The 22,824-nt window shown below is 34.4% G+C and overlaps 1 protein-coding gene across 1 annotated transcript in view; it reads left to right on the top strand.

Annotated features, from left to right (window-relative positions):
- MED13 (mediator complex subunit 13) overlaps positions 1 to 22,824 on the top strand; it is a 94,357-nt gene that overhangs the window by 36,500 nt on the left and 35,033 nt on the right. The window contains exons 9-16 of the mRNA XM_082678740.1: positions 1,724 to 2,407; positions 12,408 to 12,621; positions 13,627 to 13,708; positions 15,719 to 15,840; positions 17,980 to 18,070; positions 18,203 to 18,417; positions 18,698 to 18,894; positions 19,621 to 20,537. Of these exons, the coding sequence (XP_082534866.1) occupies positions 1,724 to 2,407; positions 12,408 to 12,621; positions 13,627 to 13,708; positions 15,719 to 15,840; positions 17,980 to 18,070; positions 18,203 to 18,417; positions 18,698 to 18,894; positions 19,621 to 20,537 (2,522 nt within the window). The remainder of the gene's footprint in view (positions 1 to 1,723; positions 2,408 to 12,407; positions 12,622 to 13,626; positions 13,709 to 15,718; positions 15,841 to 17,979; positions 18,071 to 18,202; positions 18,418 to 18,697; positions 18,895 to 19,620; positions 20,538 to 22,824) is intronic.

Raw genomic sequence — 22,824 nt, 5'->3', positions numbered from 1 at the left:
AGACATATGCCTGGTTATCCCACTTTTAATAATGTTAAAACTAAGAAGGTGGGGATCAGCCTGATGCTGTCATTGTAAAGTTCTAATCATGTTTACTATGAATAAAGACAGTTTTTCTTCTTCTTTTGAAATCTCTGATCTCTTTTTTTTTTCCTTGACTTATTGCATTGGCTAAAACTTTCAATAAAATTGTTGAAAAGAAATGTTGAGAGTTAATATTCTTGCTTTGTTCCCAGTCTTTGGGAGAAAATATTTAGTCTTCCATCATTAAGTATGATGTTAGTTGTAGTTTTTCATAGACGTCCTTCATTGGACTAAGTTCTAATACTTGCTTGCTGCATCTTTTTATATGAATAGGTGTTGAATTTTGTCATGTTTTTCTATATTTATTGAGATAATCATATGGTTTTGTTTTATTCTGTTACGTGATGAATAATATTGGTTTTTTTCTTGTGAATGTTACACCTTACATTCGTGGGACAAATTCCATTTGGTTATGATGTATTCTCAGTTTATATATTACTCATTTGCTCATTTTGTTAATGATTTACATCTGTTTTCTTAAGGAATATTGATTTCCTTTTCTTATGATGTCTTTGGTTTTGGTGTCAGAGTAATGATGGATTTCTCCTGTGTCCTTTTGACATAACTGCAGTTTTCTTTGATAACTTTCATGCTTTTTTTCCCCTCCTGTACAATAAGAGGTCCCAGGCTCTGTACAAAAGGGTGTCTCAGCATGTTCCCTCAGTAGAGAGGGTTCTTTGAAAAAGTGCCTGCCACTGCTTTTTAATAGTCTTTCAAGTTACCTCTGATATAACAAAACCATTAATAAAGTATATTGTAAAAAGAAAACAAACAAAAAAAACCTAATGAATACTTAATGCTTTAACTCCAAATCCCTACAAATTTTTTTTCTACTTTTTTACTTAAAAAATATTTTATAAACATTAATATCAGTTGAGTTTGGAAATCTCCAAGTGCACAGTATTTTTACTGCACTGAAAGAAATCTTAAACTTTGAATAAAATTATTAGATTTTAAGGTATATAGTTTTAAATTCTTCAATTTAGAATTGCTTCACATCATGAGGAATAAATTCTTTTAGGTACTTCCTTTTCTTTTTCCTTTCCAGTCAGCTTATTCTTTCTGTATTGGTAAGCCTTGGGAGAAGGAAGGTAGGTATGGTATGGGGCATCAACCAGTCAATTCCAGAACTATCCAGATGGATATAACTACAATCTTGATTGATCTAACTTCAGTCCAGTAGAGTAAGTTTCCTAGCTGGTTGCTGTAGGATTGTAGATGATGACTGAGCTCAGCCAAGCTGTTGACATTGATTTATAACAATTACTAATGGTAAAATATCAGGTACATTCATAAATGAATAAATTTGAGGACATTTTGTACCTTTTTCTATTAAAATAACTAGAATCTTATCTCTGTATTCAGATACTAAGATATTTAGATTATGTAAGGCAGGTCATCTTTGGCTATCTGTTCACATGTTAAATGAGGATGAGAGATTGGCTTTTATGAAGCTTTCTGCATGCTCTTAGTTTTAGGCCACTGAACAAAGTATTTTTTTTTCTATGTAAATTCAAATAATTTTACTTTTAGAATTATGTGTGAAAAACAAATGACATCCAAAATTTCTAATGCCGTTAACTTGTACACTCTGATATAGTAGTTATACTATAAATAAACCTTTCTTTTAACTTTTCAGGCACAAAAATCTCAAACCAAGAAATCCTGGACAACAAGGACAGGCACCAACTTTAAGTCAGCAACAACAAGTACTTCCGAAGCACAAGACCAATGAAAAGCAAGAAAAGAGTGAAAAACCACAAAAACGCCCCTTGACTCCTTTTCACCATCGTGTATCTGTTAGCGATGATGTTGGCATGGACACAGATTCAGCCAGCCAAAGACTTGTGATCTCTGCTCCAGACAGTCAAGTGAGATTTTCAAACATCCGAACTAATGATGTAGCAAAGACTCCTCAGATGCATGGCACTGAAATGGCAAATTCACCTCAACCACCCCCACTTAGTCCTCACCCATGTGATGTGGTTGATGAAGGAGTGACTAAAACACCTTCAACTCCTCAAAGTCAACATTTTTATCAAATGCCAACACCGGATCCCTTGGTTCCTTCTAAACCAATTGAAGATAGGATAGACAGTTTATCCCAGTCTTTCCCAGCTCAATTCCAGGAAGCTGTAGAACCTACAATATATGTTGGTACAGCAGTAAACTTGGAAGAAGATGAAGCTAATATAGCCTGGAAGTATTACAAGGTCCCAAAGAAAAAAGATTTAGAGTTTTTACCACCTCAGCTTCCAAGTGATAAATTCAAGGATGATCCAGTTGGACCTTTTGGACAGGAAAGTGTAACATCAGTTACAGAGTATGTATTTTTTTTAATAGTCACTATTATAATTTAAGGGTGGAAATGATGTAGGTTCTTAATAGTAGGACTCCAGAATGGTTTCAGGGTAGGATTTACAATAATAAATCCTTTGAGTATTTGAGTATTAATTTTGCATAATTTCTTTACTGTGTTTTTTCCTCAGGGGAACTCTTTATTATGAAATATTTTAGTCACAGAAAAGTGGAGAAAATAATAACATTTATCCATCAACAAACTTAAGAATTTTACATACAGTTAGAACCCCTGTGTACTATTTTTCTTCCTCCATTTTTCCTTCCACTGTCCTGAATTTGGTATTTATCATTTCTATACATGTTTTTATTCATGTAGCTCTAGTCAATTCATTTTACTTGCTCTCTAGTATTTCTTTGTTATGAATATGCCATAATTTATGTACTCTCTTGAGATGGACATGTTGGTTATTTTCAATTTTTCACAAAGGATGTAGCAGTAAACTTTTTGGTACACATTTCCTTGTGTACTTATATATATAAGAATTCCTCTAGGGAATACAGCAAAAAGTGGAATTGTTGGGCCACGGGGTATGTCGATATTCAACATGAAGGGTTGTTGCCAAGTTACTCTCCAAACTATACTAGTTTACACCCTCATCAACCAGCAGAGTATGGGAATAGCTGTTCTACATTTTCCTCAGTACTTGGTATTATGAGACTTTTAATTTGGTTAATCTGCTGCATACAGAATGGCCTGTTATTGTCTTACTGTGTTTTAGATTTCTAATGAGGTTAAGCATCACTAAAAGTGTTTACAGGCCTGTATATCATATGTTTTAGTCTATTTTCGTTTCTTTTTTTTCCTGATTTATTCTTTTCATATTCTTGTTATTAATCTTATATTAATTATATGTGCCTCGGATATCATTTTTAGTCCATTTTTTTTTCTTTTCTTTTCCTCCTAATTATTCTTTGTATATTCTGGCTATCAATTTTGTATTAGTTATATGTGCTACAGATACCTTCCTCTGTTCTGTGGTTTGCCGCCTTTGTCCACAGTATGTATGACATACTTTGGGGCAGAAATAGGGTTTTTTTCAGGTCTCCCTTTACTTTCTGTGTTGTTCTGATTATATTTATTATCTGTCCCACAAGCTTTTTGCATTTTTATCTATAGTGGGTTTTTAAAAAATTTTTATTGGAGTATTAGTTTACAATGTTGTGTTAGTTTCAGGTGTAAAGCAAAGTGAATCGGTTACAGTGTTTTTTTAAAGGTGAAAGTCAACCAACCATTATATTCATTTTACCGTTATATTCATTAAAACTGTCTATCTATTTATTAATGCAAGGCCAAGTAGTTTGCAAAGATTACATTTCCTTCTCTATCAGTCTCTCAAACTTTTAGGGTCTTTAGCTTAGAATGTTGAAATTTTGCAAGAATATGTGTATACGTAGTGGTCTTTTATTCAGTCCTTGTACTGAACTTTTGAGGAAGGCTGGTTCAATTTGAAGTCTTTTTTGTCCCGTCACTGGGAAGTTTCTCTTTTCTTGGAAAATATCTCCATTTTTTTCCCCCATTCTCTGCAGAACCTCTAGAATGAATTCAGATGTTGAACTTCTGTATTTTCTTTCATTTTCCATCTTTTTTTCCTGAGGGGATTCCTCAGCTTCTAGCCCTTTTCTTAAAGTCTTAATATTTGTTTCTCATGTTTTTTTAATTTCTAAGCTTTTTTTTTTTTAAATAGCAACCCCTTGTTTAATGTCCTGTAACTTTTTTTCCTTTAGAATTACTTTGAGTCTTTTTCTTTACTATACTGATTCTCGTATTTCTTCTTACTGTTTGAGCTTACACATTTTAGAATGAGGGAATGAATAGATGAGCTGATTGGAAATTTTGTGTATAAAGGCAGAGCCTTGTTGATTGGCAGGACTTAACTCACTCAACAAATATTTTAGAATGAACTGTGTATCAGTTCCAGAAACTTTGCTTTATGGTAATGGGGTAGGGGATGTTTAGGAGGGGAGACCTTGTACCTAAACTTCCAGGATGAAAAGGATCTTGTGCCTTCACCAGGTAGTTTATTCATTTTTCTTAGAAAAGGAACCCTTTCAGGACTGAGGGGCAGGGGCAGGGGAATAAATCAGGAGTTTGGGATTAACGTATACACGCTACTATATATAAAATAGATAAACAACAAGGACCTGCTGTATAGCACAGGGAACTATATTACAATATCTTGTAATAACCTATAATGGAAAAGAATCTGAAAAAGAACATATATATACACACACAAAACAGAATCACTTTGCTGTACACCTGAAACACATAACATTGTAAATAAACTATACTTCGATTTTTTAAATGGTTATAAAAAAATAGGAACACTTTGTTTCTCCTTTTTCAGCTTTTTTTCATTTCTGTCTAGAGATGTAAGTCCAGGTTTTCTCTGGTTTTTAGGCAGTTTGGCTCTCCTGTTGTTTATATAGTTTGCCCTTAGCCCCCTCTTGCATATTGTAAACCACGAACTTTCTCTGCTGTGTTTCGTTGATTTTGAGCTTCCCTGAGACTAAGTAAAATTCCTGATCTATTTATAGCTTCTTTCTCATTTTCCCTACTGTTAGAGATGTATTTTCTTTTAAAATTTCTTGGTTATTATTTTAGTAGACAAACCCGTGTGCTTCATCTAGCACTTTGAATCTTAAAAGCATTCTAGTATGACTTTTTTTTTAATTAAAATTAATCTGGACTTGAAATTGAGGGACTTCAGAATACCCTTATGATCATGGAAGATGACTAACTTAGTTAATAAATTAGTCAGCAGATTTCTTGAAAGCAAATGATGTCTTGGAAGCAAGCCTTAAAAGGTCTTAATCTGTGCTGGATGTAATATAAAAATCCAAGCTAACTTCAACTCTTGCCTGAAACTGTTGGTCTCCTTGATTCTATACTTCTCTTTATGTAGTCTCTATACAGCAGTCAGAGTGATCATTGTAAGTTAAATATAATGTTACTCATTTGCTTAAAACTCTTCATATTTAGAATAAAATCCATACTTCTGCCCTCATCTGTAAGGTTCTACACAATCTCCTGCATACCTAGTTCTTTACTTGTATTTACTGCTCTCCTGTTTGCTTCCTGATTTAACCACACCAGCTTTCTTGCTATTCCTTCAAAAAAGTTAAGGTCATTCTTCATGGCCTTTAGAATTGCATTACGGGGTGGGGGGAATACCTCGCCCCTTACTGTTCAGTTGAACTCAAAAGTTACCTTCTCAGGAGGTATTTCCTTGACCACAGTACCTAAACTGTGACCTCTCTTTAATCCCCAAGTCACAACCTATCCTGTGTACTACTTTCATTTTCTCCATATATATAGTTATCTGAAATTATATATTTGTTAATGGTCTCTTCCCTATTAGAATGTAAGCTCTATGAGGGCAAGGACTTGGTCTTGTGCACTACTGTGTTCTTCCAACTTCCATGCACGCACGTGCGCACGCCTTCCCAGAACAATCCTAGGCACATAGACATTCAGCAAATGTTGGATGAATGAAATGACAATATGGTCCTAGATTACTTTATGATTTTAAAACATTTCTTTCTAGGTGTTATATTTTCTTATTTAATGTATGTAAAAATGTAGTGATGTAAATATTTTCAGTTTTAAGAACTTTAAGAGTGAGTTTTTATGGACATATTATATTCATTGGGTTTAAGAATTCTAGCCGTAACTTTAGTTAGTGTATTGGCTGCTTGTGTGCATGAGCATCTGTAAGTGAAATGAGGGTCTCTTAGAGGTTAATACAGCTTAACCTTAAGAGTCGGTTCTAAAAGTACTTTGGCATTTTTCTCATTGAATAAGAATGAGAAAGAAGCATAGTGTATGCTGAGTAGAATGGTTCTGGGTCATGATTATGTAAATTAAGAAAAATACATGCCTTTACCTGTTCCTGGTCACCATCTTTTTCTGCCTTATAAAAAGAAGACATAAAAGATTGAATAGAGGTATTTTTGTTTTTAAAGTTGAATATGAATACAGTTTTGGTTATGCTAGTTACTAAAATGTGTGTTGTGTCACAAATTACTTGTAGGTAGAATCCTTGTTTTCATATTGTAATACTAGATTAGGATAGGGTAGATATCACAGAAGATCAACCATCAGAGTCCTCGCTGCTATATGAACTGAGAAATATTTGTGGAATACACCTGTTTTATACTTGGTAGGTTAGAAGTTTTGGTCTTACGTTTTAATCATCTAGATGATTTTATTTTATCTTCCTGAAGTTACTGGCAGTAGTTCTCAATTGGAGCAGTTTCTGGCCGCTTCCCACCCCCCCCACCCCCAGGTGACATTTGGCAATGACTAGAGACATTTTGGTTGTCACAGCTGGGTGTGTGCTACTGACATCTGGTAGGTAGAGGCCAGGGATGCTGCTAAATATCTTAACAGTGTATAGGACTGTCCCCCACAACAAGGAATTTTCCAGCCCAAAATGTTAGTAATGTTGAGGTGCCTTAATGTTACAAATAACTTACTCTAGAGTTCAAGTTTCTGTTAAAAGTTATTAAATTAGATACGCCAAACATGTTTAATGATTAAGTTTCACTAGGGAGCTCTCTCCCATACTGCTTTAGTCTCGCCAAACCACAGTAAAATACCTGGCATGGTCTTCAGTGTTCGTGTTATGCTAAAACAAAAGTTATTTTTTCTCATAGTTAAAAAGATCGTGTTGGAATAGCTTATTAATTCAAGTACCTGCTCTTAATATTACTTGAGATGGGATATCATGTGAGGGTCAGTCATCTCCTTGTAGCAAGTTGGCAAAGCCAGTTGACAAAGTCAGATGATGTCCCTTGTCATTAAAAATAAATTCCAAGAATTACTATTACGCTTTCTTAATGTCATTTAAACAATCTTAAATTCTTTGTAGAAGCATTCTGTATTTTTAAAGATATAATATGATCAAACATATTTCTGGTAATAAGAGTAATCCATTCAGAAACCTGGTTTGTTTTATATAAAAAAATTTGTGAATTTGTGTTACCCAGTCATTGTAAATTTCTATTATCTTTTTCCATGCTTTGAGTTTTGAAAATGTTTTAAAATATATAGCAGTTAATTTTAATGAGGTTAATTAGAGGGCTGTTGCAACTTCTATATTCTTTATCCTTTCTTAGGAAGATTATCTTTCTTTTTTAATTCATACTCCTCAAAGATGCACTTTTTCAGTTTGAATAAAACTGAAATTTCTATAATATACAAGATACTGTAAGGCACTGTTGGGGTATAAAGTAAATTTGGGTCCCGGCCTTAAATGAAATTGTAGTCTAATGGAAAATAGTATTAAATTCTCTGACACAGCTATATATATAAGATATAGTAGGGATGCAGAGCCAGAGTGGAGAATAATTCCATTTATGGAGATCAGAAGCTTTATGTAGTTTTGTATGGATAGATTATAGGGTGCTGCTTAGTGGTTTGGTGTGTTATGGTGAGAAATGAGACCTAAAGAGTGGGGTAGGGTTATATAATGGAGTGGCAAAATATTATTTATAAGGTGATACAGGGGTCTCATTAGGAAATTAGAAAGACATGGTAGGGATGGAGGGATTTTATAGATGTGGAGTAGACTAAAGAACTTTATGGCCAATTAGATATATAATGAATGCAGAGGGACAAGAATGCATCAGTAGAAATTTAAAAATGGTTTCTTTATAGTAGTTGACTTCTACAGATGTGTGCCTTTTTAGAAAATTATGGAGGAGAAATTTAGACCTTTGTTTTATTTATGTTAAGTGACAACTCAGTTTCCATTTGGCATAAATAAATGAAGTTTTCCATTGATTGGTATTAAGGGGTGGGCACTAGGCTTTCATAATAGGTAGTTAAAAAGAGGTACTCTTTTTCAGTTTTAGATGGTGGTGGCTGCTTAACTAGTGCAGAGAAATTACTTCATCATTTCTAAGCATTTCCTTTATTCTTAGACTTCATGTGCAGCAGTCGATGCCAAATTTTTTAGCAACTACTTTAAAGCAAAATTCCTTTTCTAATTTGTTAGAATTTATTTGGAGGGCAGAGAGAGGTTGGGGCTGGAGCATAGCATATCTCCCACACAAGATATACACATCTGTGGCAAATATCTTTATTTTCTTTTTGCTTCTAATTATTTTTAGTTTCTTTATTAGTTAATGATAACATCTATTTTAGAATAGTGGCTTGAGACCTTGTAAGTTTTAAAGAAAGCAAAATTTCTGCCAAGAAACATTACAGTTGTTTTTAAATATATTTTTTCAAGGGTCTAGCACTTAGTTTTAGTAGAATTTGTGCCAGCCTTAAAGAGTCTGTAACTCTTGATTCAGAAGGAACCTTTCTAAACCCTGAACAAAGAGCTGTACTTGAGCATAGTTCTTATGTCTTGTTCAGTATAAAAAATACATCATGATATCTTAACCGTAATATCCCTCAATAGAATTAGCTCTTACGTTGTATATAATATGTATATACCAGATTTTTATTGTATGTATCTAGTTATATAATGCATTATTTGATCTCTAAAAGATAGTTTCTAATTTTTTGTTTCATAGAAGTCTATGATGAAATAAACTTGTTTTGATTTATTGTATTCTAAATCTTAAGATTTTTTTCTTTTTAAGATTTTTTTTCTTTAAGTCTTCCTTATTTGATATCTTATTTTAATGCAATAAAGCTATACTTTTGACAGCTAGCTTGACTCAGCTTAAGGATTGGTTATGAATATCGGAGATGGTACTGGAAAAGTTACTACTAAAATTTTTTTGAGATTTATTGAATTCATTTCTTCATTAACATTTCCTGAACTGTAGCTTATCTCCTGTAATTGCCAATTCTAAAATATTGTCACACCTTGTCTAGAAGAATTTTTATTGAATAAAGACATAAAAGCATATGCCATAGGCCATGTTAAATTCTCTACAAGTACATTTTAGGATAGTATATGTAACTGTCACAGTGAGAGGAAGGAGATATAGTTAATGAATAATATAAAAGTAATTTCAGTTTGCTGTGGGCATTGCAAAGCTTCCTGTTCATGGCTGTACCTAATCATTCTTTTCCAGTTTGTGTGTATTTAGCTTTATATTTGATTGAAACTATCTCTGTAGTTAACTATTTGGCTATATGTGAAAGTTCCTTTTAGAAAAGGAGAGGTGTGTTGTTCCTATTTACAAAAAGTGTATGTATACTATATAATTGGAGAGTGAAGAAATGCTAACTTGAGTTTTTAATCTGGCATCTCTTAAAAAAATAGCAATTTTAATTTCTATTTTTATCAGTTTTAAATATAGAAGGATGTGGAATGTAAATAATTTATATTTTTAATTTATTGTGACGATACTCGATATTATTGACTTCATTTAAATTCTTTGCATATCCCACTGTCTGTGAGAACCATTCAATAAAGTAACAAAAAGTTGTCTTTAGGTATTGCATTTGATTTACTCATTTTTATTCCTAGTAGAGCCCTGTGCAGTAGGATTTTTCCTTTTAATGTTACTGCCTACTAGCTTAACAACTACTTGCATAAAGAGTGTGGCAGTTTTTATGTTTCTGCTAGAGGACAACTTAATATGAAAAACAGTTGTTTTACTCACGTCAACACAGAGTAGTCTTTCAACTTAGTGACTGGGGGTGAGGGGGGTAGGTTCTTATACTTTTCGCCTATGAATAGTTATGTGAATTGGCATACTTAAAATCTTTCCAGCCCTAACTCTGCCACCATGTGACGATTTCTTTCAACATAATTTTCATATCAAAGAGAGCACACCCTCTTCCTATTTTCATGATGTTATTTTAAGTATTAAATAAGAAAATATATGTCAAAATAGATGGAAATGCTATTTTGAAAAGATTCACATTGATATCTGATAGACAATTCAGGAAACATTTAAGATCTAATATGGTGAGGTACAAAGCTTCTTCTAAGAAATAAATGCTTATTCATTTATAGACCAGAACTATTCTAACAGGTAATTGTAGAATATAGCCCATTGACAGTTATGTTAGCACTATGTTCCTATGGAAGAAAGTTTTTGTAGACTTGGGATTTTAGTTTGGGGATAAATCTGAGGTACATTGAAATAACAGTGACATATATCATATTTGATAGCATGTTTAGAAAATGTCAGTTATTCTTTTGATGACCTCTGTTTCAACCTTAGTGTATAGGGTATAGAGTGCTTCTAGTGCTGGACATTGGTGAATAGATTAACAAGATACGATATCTCTGTCATTCAAAGAATTTATAAACTAGCAAATACCTTTATTGATTCCAAACCTTACTTCTCTTATGATTGTTTTGTCCTGATACTCAGGACAGACAAGTAGTGGCAGCAGTATCACTTCCTAATGAATAAAGAGGATTTATTTCAAAGTACAGCATACTGTATTTTAGAATTATTAATGCAAACACAGTATCTCAATCCTGTGTGGCTTTTAGATTTCATGTATTAATTTAGCAGGTATTTATTGAGCACCTATTATGTGCCAGGCACTCTTCTAGGCATTTGGGATAGTTCAGTAAACAAAGTTAAGATCCCTGACATTTAGAGGCTTATAGTCTAGTGGGAGTGACAGACAACCATGAACATAAGCAAATTATATAGTATATTAAGAGATAAATGCTATGGAGGGACAAACAGAGCCCGGTAAGTGAGATCAATGTTGAGGCAGTGGGCATATTGCAATTTTAAATAAGATCTCGTAGATAAGGTGACATTTAAAGACTTGAAGTGAGGGAGTTGGCCATGCAGATATTTCGAGGAAGAATGTTCCAGACAGAGAACAGCCAGAAGTGTGTCTGACCTGTTTGAGGAATATCAAGGAAGACCTTGGAAGAAGAGTAAGAGAGGTAGGAGTAGAATAATAGAAGATAAAGTTGGAGGGGAAAAGAGGAGACTGATCATGGAAAGCTTTGGTAGGATATTATAAGGACTTTGCTTTTTACTCAGGGTAAAATAGTCATTGCAGGATTTTGAGCATTATCTGACTAGAAGCCTGGCTGCCATTATTATGGCAGCATGGGAATCTCAGCTTTGCAAACCATAGAGAACATGAATTTGGGAGTCTAAAAGTGTCATACACAAACCAAAAATGAATCATTTCTCTATTCCCACTCACTAAGCACCTTGGTCTTCAGAGATGTAAAAGTCCTGATGATTTCCAGGGTTCTGTGGTGCAGATCAGCTTCTTTTGTCTTCCCTCTCTAAGCCGTAGATTTCACCTTTCTTTGGTCTCTTTCCAGTAGTTCATCTTTCTAACTTCAGTGTTGTCTTCTCGCCTGTTCTGTTGCCCTTTGTCATTTTATTGGATATTTTAGGAGAGTATAAACATATATTTATCATTCACCATGTGGAACCAAAAAACTAATAATTGATTTTCCAACGTGATTAGTAAAAAACCTCTGAGATACTTGCGCCGAAACTCTGTTTGACGCTGTAAAACGTTTTGCTGGATTTATGGTAATAATGTTATTTTTATGAAACACAGGTCATGCTCTTAAGTTTTTTAAACTTAAAATATATCCACTCATGGCAGTAGGAAAAGGATAATCACTTTCATTGTATAAAGGTATAAATTGTATTAAAGTAGTGTCTCACTGTATAGCCCACACTTTGAGAGTTTCTGTGCTGGAACAGTTTAGATTTGAATCCCTTTCAAGTGAATGGATTTGGACAAGTTAATGCAATTGAGGACTTGGGAACAGAGTGGATAACCAAAAGACAGCACATTTTGGTGGAAAGACTATGAGACCAGGATTTTAGCTCCATTTCTCTATTGCTAAATTTGATACTTCAGTAAATCACATAACCTTTCTATGCCTCAGTTTTTTCATTTGTAAAATGAAGGATTGAAAATTAGATCATCTTTAAATAATTCTTCTTTTTTAATAATTCTAAAAAGTTTATGATACTTAAGTCATTTTGGAAATTTGTTATACTTTTATGGAGAATATGATTAATTTTCTATTGTTATTTTTTTTATGCAGGTTAATGGTGCAATGTAAGAAACCTTTAAAAGTTTCTGATGAATTAGTGCAGCAATATCAAATTAAAAATCAGTATCTTTCAGCAATAGCATCTGATTCAGAACAAGAACCTAAAATTGATCCATATGCATTTGTTGAAGGAGATGAGGAATTCCTTTTTCCTGATAAGAAAGATAGACAAAATAATGAGAGAGAAGCTGGAAAAAAACACAAGGTAAGAGAAATCAAAGTACACCAGAGTGTCACTGATGATCTGTAGCTCTGCATATAGTACCACACTTGTATTTGGAAAAAAAAAAAATCATCATTTTAACTTAGAAAAACATTTTTTAAAAATAGGTAAATCAGGCACATTGTACATAATTTAAGAGCTTGTATGGGCTTGAAATTGTAGCTGGTCTCTGATAATGAAAAGATCTTTATTTTTTGTTGTATAAGTTTTGAGGTTGGAGAAAGAGTGCATTAATTTCTGTTATATTGAAATCAGGACATTTAGGTAGACGAACTGTTTTGATTCTGAGTTAAACTATGCTGTAAGTGAATTACCAGTTTTCAAAATTGCAGTAAAATATACATCACTGAGTTTATAAAATACATGATACTTTGAATATGTGAATCAAGAACCTGTAGTGCCCCTGAAAGTAAATTGTTATGGGAATAAAGTGTGAGATGTACAAATATTTACTTGATTAAAATTTTAAAAATCAAATATTTGAGGATCTATTAAGGACAGAGAAATCTATTAAGATAACTCTGCTAGATAAGAATTTTGCCGTAAATACAAAATTGGAAATTGAAAGCTGTAAAATTGCAAAAAGGACCCAATAGTATGTTTAATACAAAGAATTCATTTCACAAAGTTTTATTTAGCCTTACTGTGTGCCAGGTACTTGACATTTTGTTCTTCTGTAAATGTGGAAACAGTAGTATCTGGGAAGGCAGTAGGTATTGTAGAAAGAACATGGACTTTGGGATTTGGCAGATTTAGGTTGAAATCCCAGCTCCACTGCTTATCAGCTGTATTTCCTGGGTTATCTTTAGAACTATTTTTTGTCTGTAAAATGAGTGTACTATTTCCTTATCATGTAGGTTAGTTGTGAGAGTTACTGATGTCTGTACTACACCCAGCAGAATGCTTGATACATAGCTACTCAATAGTTGGTATATTTTATTATTGGTAAAATATGTATTTCAGTCTAATATGTAATATTGTGTGCAGGTAGAAGATATGCCATCTAGTGTAACAGTGTTATCACATGAAGAAGATGCTATGTCATTATTTAGTCCCTCTATCAAGCAAGGTAAAACTTTAATTTTCTTTTTTAAAATACTGCATTCCAGGATTGTTACTCCAAAGTAATCTGACATTGTTGGACTTTTAGTGTTCCTTTTTGCATAATTCATATGTTTCATAGAAAGGGACCTATCTTAAAATGATGGATTTATTGTTTATCTTGTACTGGGAGAAGCAAGTTTAGGTGATAGAAATTCTGTTTTGAATTGTTGGAACGTCTTTCCTTTTTTTTTTTTTTTTTAATTTTTATTTTTGGCTTCCTTGGATCTTCATTGCTGTGCGTGGGTTTTTTCTAGTTGCGGTGAGTGGGGGCTACTCCTTGTTGCGGCGCATAGGTCTCTCACTGTAGTGGCTTCTCTGTTGTCAAGTACGGGCTCTAGGTGCTTGGGCTTCAGTAGTTGTGGCACACGGGCTTAGTTGCTCTGCAGCATGTGGGATCTTCCCGTACCAGGGATCGAACCTGTGTCCCTTACATTGGCAGGCAGATTCTTAACCCCTGTGCCACTAGGGAAGTCCCTCCTTTTTTAACAAATAAAAATAATTTTCAGCTGTAAAATGAAGGGATAGGATAAGATCATCGCCTGAGATCTCTCTCAGATCTAAAAACTCAATTTATGAATTAGACTTTACTGTAATTTAGTTGTCCTTTTCTCCCCCTCTCCCCAAGTTAGAAGAACTGTTGCTGAGGTCATTAATTTAACAAATATTTATTGAGCACGTGTTATGTGTAGGCACTGTTCTCGGCACTGGAGATACAGTGGTGAAGACTCCACTTTGAAAGTGTCTGACTTGTGCTACTTGTGAATAGAATAGAGAGACATGATATATTAGTTCTTTTACAAGATCTATTTAATTTTTGATGGAGGCAGAAGAAGTTGTCCTTTGGTATGTGTCTTTTAGGGGCAAAGTTTTGTTTTAGTATTTGGAATAAATAGAGAAGGTCAGTCAGGCTCTGTGCAACCAAAAACAGGAATAAGAAAAAAAGTCCATCTGAATAAGGAAGAGATGGTCTTTCATGAAATAAATTTAGTGGTCAGTGGTTCTAAGTAGCTTAAAGTGAGTTAACAATTCGGGTTTTTTAGCCTGTTTACCTACCCTAGGATATAGGAAATGTGTAGTTGTCCCTGTGGTGTGGCTTTCTCAAAATGTGGACCGCCTGCCACATTCTGGAGCATGTTTTGAAGTGAAACTGGGAAATCTTGGTTTTTAATAAATATCCTAGATGATTTTTACACACTAAAAATTTCAGAACTACTGCTTTAGTGAATCTTTAGGACAATGTGCAGAGGCACTTGGAAAGTGACTTTCACCTTTCTGAAAGGGAGGGCTATTTCAAGTTGTTTAACCATTCTGAGGATGCTTTGGAAGGTTTATACACCAAATTGCTTTCTTTTTTTTCTTTCTTGTGTGGGAATGTAAGAGGAATTTAACTTTCATTTGTATTTTTATTTTTTCTAAAGTCATTTTTTTCACTAAAACTGGGGGGAAGAAAAGGAAAATAAAATTTTAGAACTGAAATGAAACTTAACTAAGAGGTACTTAAGTGAGTACTTAAGTGCCTGGCACTGGGCAAAAGTGCTTTATCTACATTCTGTCACATTTAATTCTTGTCATACTGTTAGTGTTGGCGTTGGGATTCAAATTAATAGTCTGTCTGACTCAAGAGCCAGAGAATCTGTGCTTCCTTTATATTTCAGGAAGATAGAAAAATTAAATGTGTGTGTGTTTAATTCTGTTTAATTCTGTTGTCCTGATAGTGTTTATATTTTTATTTGACATATTATTAATGTAGATTACTTAGCTGTGTTATGGATTACATAGCCTTTGGTGAGCTTCCTGGGGAAGGTATGACCATATATTTAAAAGTTTATTTCTATGAACTAAATTTTAAACAAGTCACCATTTCTTATTGCATAACACCCTTATAAAGTTATATGTCTAGCTTAAATAAATAGAATAATACCCATTTGGTCAGTAGTAGAATTTTTGATTTTTTTTTTCTGGTTGACATATGTAGATGCTCCACGCCCTACTAGTCATGCCCGTCCTCCATCAACCAGTTTGATTTATGACTCAGACCTGGCTGTCTCTTATACTGACCTTGATAATCTTTTTAATTCTGATGAAGATGAACTGACAGTGAGTATCTTATTAATGATTACAATTATAATTTGTTTTCCTTCATTTTATATAAGTTTATTTTTCAGAAGTGATATGTGACTTGAATACTGTGTTTTAGCCCTGAACAATAGGATATATTTTGGAAGAAATTAATTGGTGTCCTTTTTTAACCTCATGTTTGAGCCTTTTTTGTTTTTTTTTCTGGCTGCACCGCCTGGCTTGCAGAATCCCGACCAGGGATTGAACCCGGGCCCTCGGCAGTGAAAGCACAGAGTCCTAACCACTGGACCGCCAGGGAATTCCCTGAGCATTCTTGATATAATGTCACCTATAAACTTTGAGGGGTTTTTTCTTTATTTTTTGTCTTTGAAGGACATGTATAATTAAGCTTAATTTGAGCTCTGCCGTATGTTCTTTTTCTCCAGTCCTTAGGAAGCAGAATTATTATTACTTTAATAACTAGAATTATGACTTATAACATTATACCAGAACATATAAGATTTTTAGAAATTTCATGTAATGTCTGAAACATTTATATTAACATACTTGCAAACAAATAACCCAAAGAAAGTTTAGTATTGTTTTTTGTTTGTTTGTTTGTACTGCAGGTTATTATTAGTCATCAATTTTATACACATCAGTGTATACATGTCAATCCCAATCGCCCAATTCAGCACACCACCATTCCCACCCCACCGCGGTTTTCCCCCCTTGGTGTCCATGTTTCTTCTCTACATCTGTGTCTCAGCTTCTGCCCTGCAAACTGGTTCATCTGTACCATTTTTCTAGGTTCCACATACATGCGTTAATATACGATATTTGTTTTTCTCTTTCTGACTTACTTCACTCTGTATGACAGTCTCTAGATGCATCCACGTCTCAACAAATGACTCAATTTCGAGGAAGCAGAATTATTAACCTAATCTTTGATCCTCTAGTTTTAGAAATGACCGAAAAATTGACTCAATTAGAGAATAATAAGTAATTAACATTAAAGTTATATGCCTTGTCAGTTTGTTAAGGAATACTACTTCTTCTGAATTTGTTTGGCTTCACAGCCATTATTATAAGACACCTACATACTATAATAATGAAAGAGGAAGAAAAAGTAATGCTTAATCTTTAACACCCATTTGCAGGGAAAGGTGAAGATAAAAGAAATTAAAGCTTAAAATGAGATTCCCTAGAATGTCAAGTCTCTGGCAAATTAGTGAATTGGGTGCTGCATTATAAAAGGGAATTCCTTTTTCATCTGCATAAAGATAGCTTGGAAACTTATATAGTACATTTGGTCTCTTCAATTAAGTGACATAAAGCAGATATCACTATACATAAACTTTTACTCCACATCCCGTAATATAGTATATTTTAGGTGAATATATCCCTGAATACTTTGATACTTTTGTACTTTCTCTACCATTCACGTATCAGCAGTGGCTCTTCTGAGGTCAAAGGTTGTAATCAGAGCTCAGTCTACATATCTAAGACAAGGTGGCTAACAGGAGACAAGGAACCAAGTTGTCAGCTCTAACAACACTGGTGACAGATTAGAGATTCTAAAACTTGTTTTGTTCAATGTATTAAAACTACCTTTAGTTAGGGATCCTATTGCTTTGTCGTATGAGATCTTTCTGAAGTTTTGCTTAGTTTTACCTGTTGTAGCGTTTTTGCAGGGCAAGAAGATTATTAAACAAGGTAAAAGTGTAAACAAGAATTTGGAGGGGTGATTGATTATATAGGAATCTTTAATGTCTTTTATTTAAAGGGACAAATGCTTTATGAGTATCTTTTACTAAGAGGCAATTCTGATGTTAATTACAAACCCTTATAGTAGGTTTTCTTACTTTTTTTTTTTTAATAGGTTTTAAGTAATAGGTTGTTCTGTGTATTTTGAAAGTATTGGTCATTTTCTTGAAGGAACTTTTTCCTCTGTTATTTGGAGCATTATCAAATCAGTAGAAAAACTAATCTGGGTTATTGATTACCTAAAATGTGTTTTATGTCTTTAAATTATTTTGTATCTTTAAATTGTATCTTGTATATATTTGGCTCTAGCACAAATGGGCTCTACTTTCAAGTTACTCTGAATGATTACTGTCTTGATCACGTTGGATTTAAATTTCAGAGCAATATGTGTGTGTGTGTGTTTTTTAATAGCCTGGATCTAAAAAATCGGCGAATGGATCAGATGATAAATCCAGCTGCAAGGAGTCAAAGACAGGAAATCTGGACCCATTATCTTGCATAAGTAAGCTTCCCAAATCTGTGTTCCAGATAAATCTGCAAACTTAATCTCAACAAAGTTCTCCACCGCTTTGTTTTAAGCACAGAGTAACTTCTTTTTAGTCTTATGTTAAAATGTGTGTTTTATTAAATATAGGCACTGCAGATCTTCATAAAATGTATCCTACACCACCATCATTGGAACAACATATTATGGGATTTTCCCCAATGAATATGAATAATAAAGAATATGGTAGTATGGATACAACACCTGGAGGAACTGTTCTAGAAGGAAATAGTTCTAGTATAGGAGCACAGTTCAAAATTGAGGTTGATGAAGGATTCTGTAGCCCAAAACCTTCTGAAATTAAAGTAAGTATTTTATTTTTCTAGAAAAATAATTCACTTCCTATATTTTTGTATAGAATTAGTTTATTGCTAGATTCAAAAATCCTTTCTTAGTGATTCTAATTTTGTTATTAACAAATTTGAATTATGGTGACACTATTAAGAATGCATTTAAGAAAAGAGTAGGATTACATTTACATTGTATTATTTTGTTTAAAGACAGGAAAAAAGGGCTAGAGTCAGTTTGTTGTTTTTTTTTCCCTTGGAAAATAAGATGCTAAAAGTCATGGTCTTTATATTGTAGGATTTTTCTTATGTCTATAAGCCTGAAAATTGTCAAGTTCTAGTGGGATGTTCCATGTTTGCACCTCTAAAAACTCTACCAAGCCAGTGTCTGCCTACTATCAAATTGCCAGAAGAGTGTATTTACCGTCAGAGTTGGACTGTTGGAAAATTGGAATTGCTTCCTTCAGGGCCTACAATGCCATTCATCAAAGAGGGGTATGATTTAAATGTATAGTATTGGTATAGTATATGAATGCTTATATAGCTTTAATTTTTTTCATAGAAGCACCTAGTATGTTGGTACCCGGAAAAAAGATACTGGTTTTTGAAAGTTCTAAAAATCATTTTCTGATTAATAGCTTATAATGGTGTTTGTTCGGTGTGGTTATTAAAGTATTGGAACATAAAGACCAATAAACTTTGTCTTTGGAAGCACCTTTTATTTTGGTCTGAAATCCTAATCACTCTCATTTGTACATTTGCCGTATTTCACACACTTTTTATATTTAAGTATCTCTGAAATTGGGGTGTCTTATAATTCGTAACATCTTAGAATTGCCATTGTCCTTTTTTTACACATAAATATCTCTAAAATTGGGTTTGTTTTTTTTAAACAGTGGCATCTTAGAATCAATGAAATATGGGTATTTGTAGTACAAGAAATATATAGATAGTAATTGTGGATGTCTAGGTGTGGAAGAGTGTATACAAATTTTATTTATAATGGAACTAGTTAGTTGGGTCTCACCCCACAACAATCACCTAGAGTGGATGTACTAACCAAAAATACATTTTAATTGTACTTGTAATTTTTGCACTAATCGTATTTTCATAATTTTTGATGTTATTGAAAAACATTTGGGACATTTTTAGTTGTATTTCACATTACTAATATGTTCCTTTATGCATGTTTTTGATTCTCTTTTGCCCTGGTGACACTAGTGATGGAAGTACTATGGATCAAGAATATGGCCCTGCTTATACACCTCAAACTCATGCTTCTTTTGGGATGCCTCCTAGCAGTGCACCTCCTAGTAACAGTGGAGCAGGAATTCTTCCTTCTCCATCTACCCCTAGGTTTCCAACTCCAAGGACTCCAAGGACTCCAAGGACTCCTCGTGGAGCTGGTGGACCAGCTAGTGCTCAAGGTTCAGTCAAATATGAAAATTCAGACTTATATTCACCAGCTTCCACTCCATCCACGTGCAGACCCCTTAATTCTGTTGAACCTGCAACTGTTCCTTCCATCCCTGAAGCACACAGTCTTTATGTAAACCTCATTCTTTCAGAATCAGTTATGAATTTGTTTAAAGACTGTAACTTTGATAGTTGCTGTATCTGTGTCTGCAACATGAATATCAAGGGTGCCGATGTTGGAGTTTACATTCCAGATCCAACGCAGGAAGCACAGTATAGGTGTACCTGTGGCTTCAGTGCTGTCATGAACAGAAAATTTGGAAACAATTCAGGATTATTTCTTGAAGATGAACTAGATATCATAGGACGCAACACAGAATGTGGCAAAGAAGCAGAAAAACGTTTTGAAGCTCTCAGGGCTACTTCTGCTGAACATGTTAATGGAGGACTAAAGGAATCTGAAAAATTGCCTGATGAGTTGATATTATTGCTACAAGATCAGTGCACTAATTTATTTTCACCTTTTGGAGCTGCAGACCAAGATCCTTTTCCCAAAATTGGTATAACTAACAACTGGGTACGTGTTGAAGAGCGGGACTGTTGCAATGACTGCTACCTTGCATTAGAACATGGGCGTCAGTTCATGGATAACATGTCAGGAGGAAAAGTTGATGAAGCACTTGTGAAAAGTTCATGCTTACACCCCTGGTCCAAAAGAAATGGTAAGTATGCTAATAGAATAATTTTTCTCTTTATTTTCCTTTAGTTGTATGACTTTTCTTTCTTAGGAAAAGGTATTAAAGGCAGTTTCCCATGTAGCTGATAGAGACACTTAAATTTGGACTTAAAACTTCTTTAAGAATGATATTTTTAGGGCTTCCCTGGTGGCGCAGTGGTTGAGAGTCCGCCTGCCGATGCAGGGGACATGGGTTCGTGCCCCAGTCCGGGAAGATCCCACACGCCGCACAGCGGCTGGGCCTGTGAGCCATGGCCTCTGAGCCTGCGCATCCGGAGCCTGTGTTCCGCAACGGGAGAGGCCACAGCAGTGAGAGGCCCGCGTACCGCCAAAAAAAAAAAAAAAAATGATATTTTTAAAGGGAGAATTTCCTAGCAGTTTAATTTCACCAACAGAAGTATGGTTATTAGAGGTCTGTAATTATGTACTTGAGTAGGACTATAAAAGGTACTTTGCACATGTCAATTAGCAGAAAATTACTAGTTGTCTGATTTATTCAACATTCTATCACTCATTATTTATTGAGCAGCTAGTATGTGCCAGGCACTGTTCTTTTACAAAGTACAGTATTAAAACAAACATATTTCCTGCCCTTTTTGAGCCTGTAATTCTCAAAATAACAAAATAAACAAAAATAAGTAATTATATGATATCAGATAGCGACAAGTGCTTTGACGGAAAAGCAGGGTAAAGGAGTGGAAAAAGACAAGAATATGCTACTTTAGATGTATGTTTAGAGAAGATATTACTGAGGGACAGCATTTGAGCAAAGACCTACATAGAGTGGGGGAATGTGAGCTGTGTGGCTGAGAGAAGAGTGTTTTCAGGTAGTGCAAAGACTGTGAGGGAGTAGTGCGCCTAATATGTTTGAGAAACTGTAAGGAGGCCCTGTTGCTGGAATGAATTGAGTGATGGGGAGACTGTTAGGAGTTGGAAGGCTAAGAGATGGCCGAGCACCAAAATCATGTAGGGTCTTATGTACCATGTAAGTAAGGCCTTTATAGTTTATTCTAAGAGTTACGGGAAGCTGTAGGACAGTTTTGAGCAGAGAAGTAACATGATCCTTTTACTGTTTATTTTTTTAAAAGATCACTCTAGCTGTTGTGCTGTGGGTGGTGAAGGTGAGAGTAGAAGCAGATAGATCAGTTAGGAGGCGGTTACAGTAGTTCAGGTGAAAGATGACAGTACCTTAGACAAGATTGGAAGCAATAGAGATGTGAGTAGTAGGTTCTAGGCATATTTGGGAAATAGAACCTACAGGATTTGCTGATATAAGGAAAGATGAGGCATCAAGGATAGCTTGAGCGAATGGATGAATGATGGTGCTAATTATAGAGGAGGGGAACAACTGGGGGAGAAGGTCAAGTACTTATTTGGAGAAACGAATTTTAAATTCGGAGGAGTAGTTGGGGCTAGAGATTAAAAAATGTTGTGTGTGAGTTATCAGTATTTTAAGCTATGGAGATGGATGAAAAAACTTAGAGAGTGACTCTAGATAGAGAAGTCCAAGGATGGAACTGACATTTAGAGATGGGGGAGAAGAGGAGGATCCAGGATAGGCAACAAAGGCAACAAAGGAAGAAAACCAAGAGAGTGTGTTGTGCTGGTAGCTAAGTATAGGAAATGTTTGAAGAAGGAGAGAAATGTCATCCATGTCAAATACTTGTGTGTAGTTATAAAGATCTAATGAGTTAATACATATGAGCTGCTTAACACAATCCTTGGCACATAGTAAGTACTGAATTTATATAAGCTGCCATTATTAAAGTCATCATTTAGGTTTTTTTTTTCAGGCATAGCCACTGGGAAACGTATTTCTAAAAAGATGTCTCAGTATACCACTCATTAACTTTTTCCTAACTTTTGGTAATTATGCAGAAAGTTAGCCTTCTTCAGAATGTGGTTTTTGTTAAGAATTTTTGTTCTTAGGTGATACATGCCATTTAATAACTTTTATTTGGTTCCTTACGTCATTTGCTAATCCAGCCATTTTTGGACACGTGCAAAACAATGTGCTTGGTATTCTGGAAGATATGAAGATATCCTATATTTAAGTTGCTTATAGACTACTTGGAGAACTAAAACTGTAATACAGGGTTGAAGTAAAAATACTCTAAATGCCCATTGACAGGAGAATGGATAATATGATAATACAGATAGAATGTTACATAAGCTCTGAAAATGAGTAAAACTCTTGTAACAGATGAATCTTGGTAAAAGTTTTGAGGGGAGGGAGAGGGAACAAGTCCCAGAAGATTGTATATAGTGAGATA

Source organism: Grampus griseus (genome assembly GCF_964374135.1).
Source record: "Grampus griseus genome assembly, chromosome: 20".
Classification (NCBI taxonomy): domain Eukaryota; kingdom Metazoa; phylum Chordata; class Mammalia; order Artiodactyla; family Delphinidae; genus Grampus; species Grampus griseus.
This window is presented reverse-complemented; position numbering and strand designations above follow the sequence as displayed.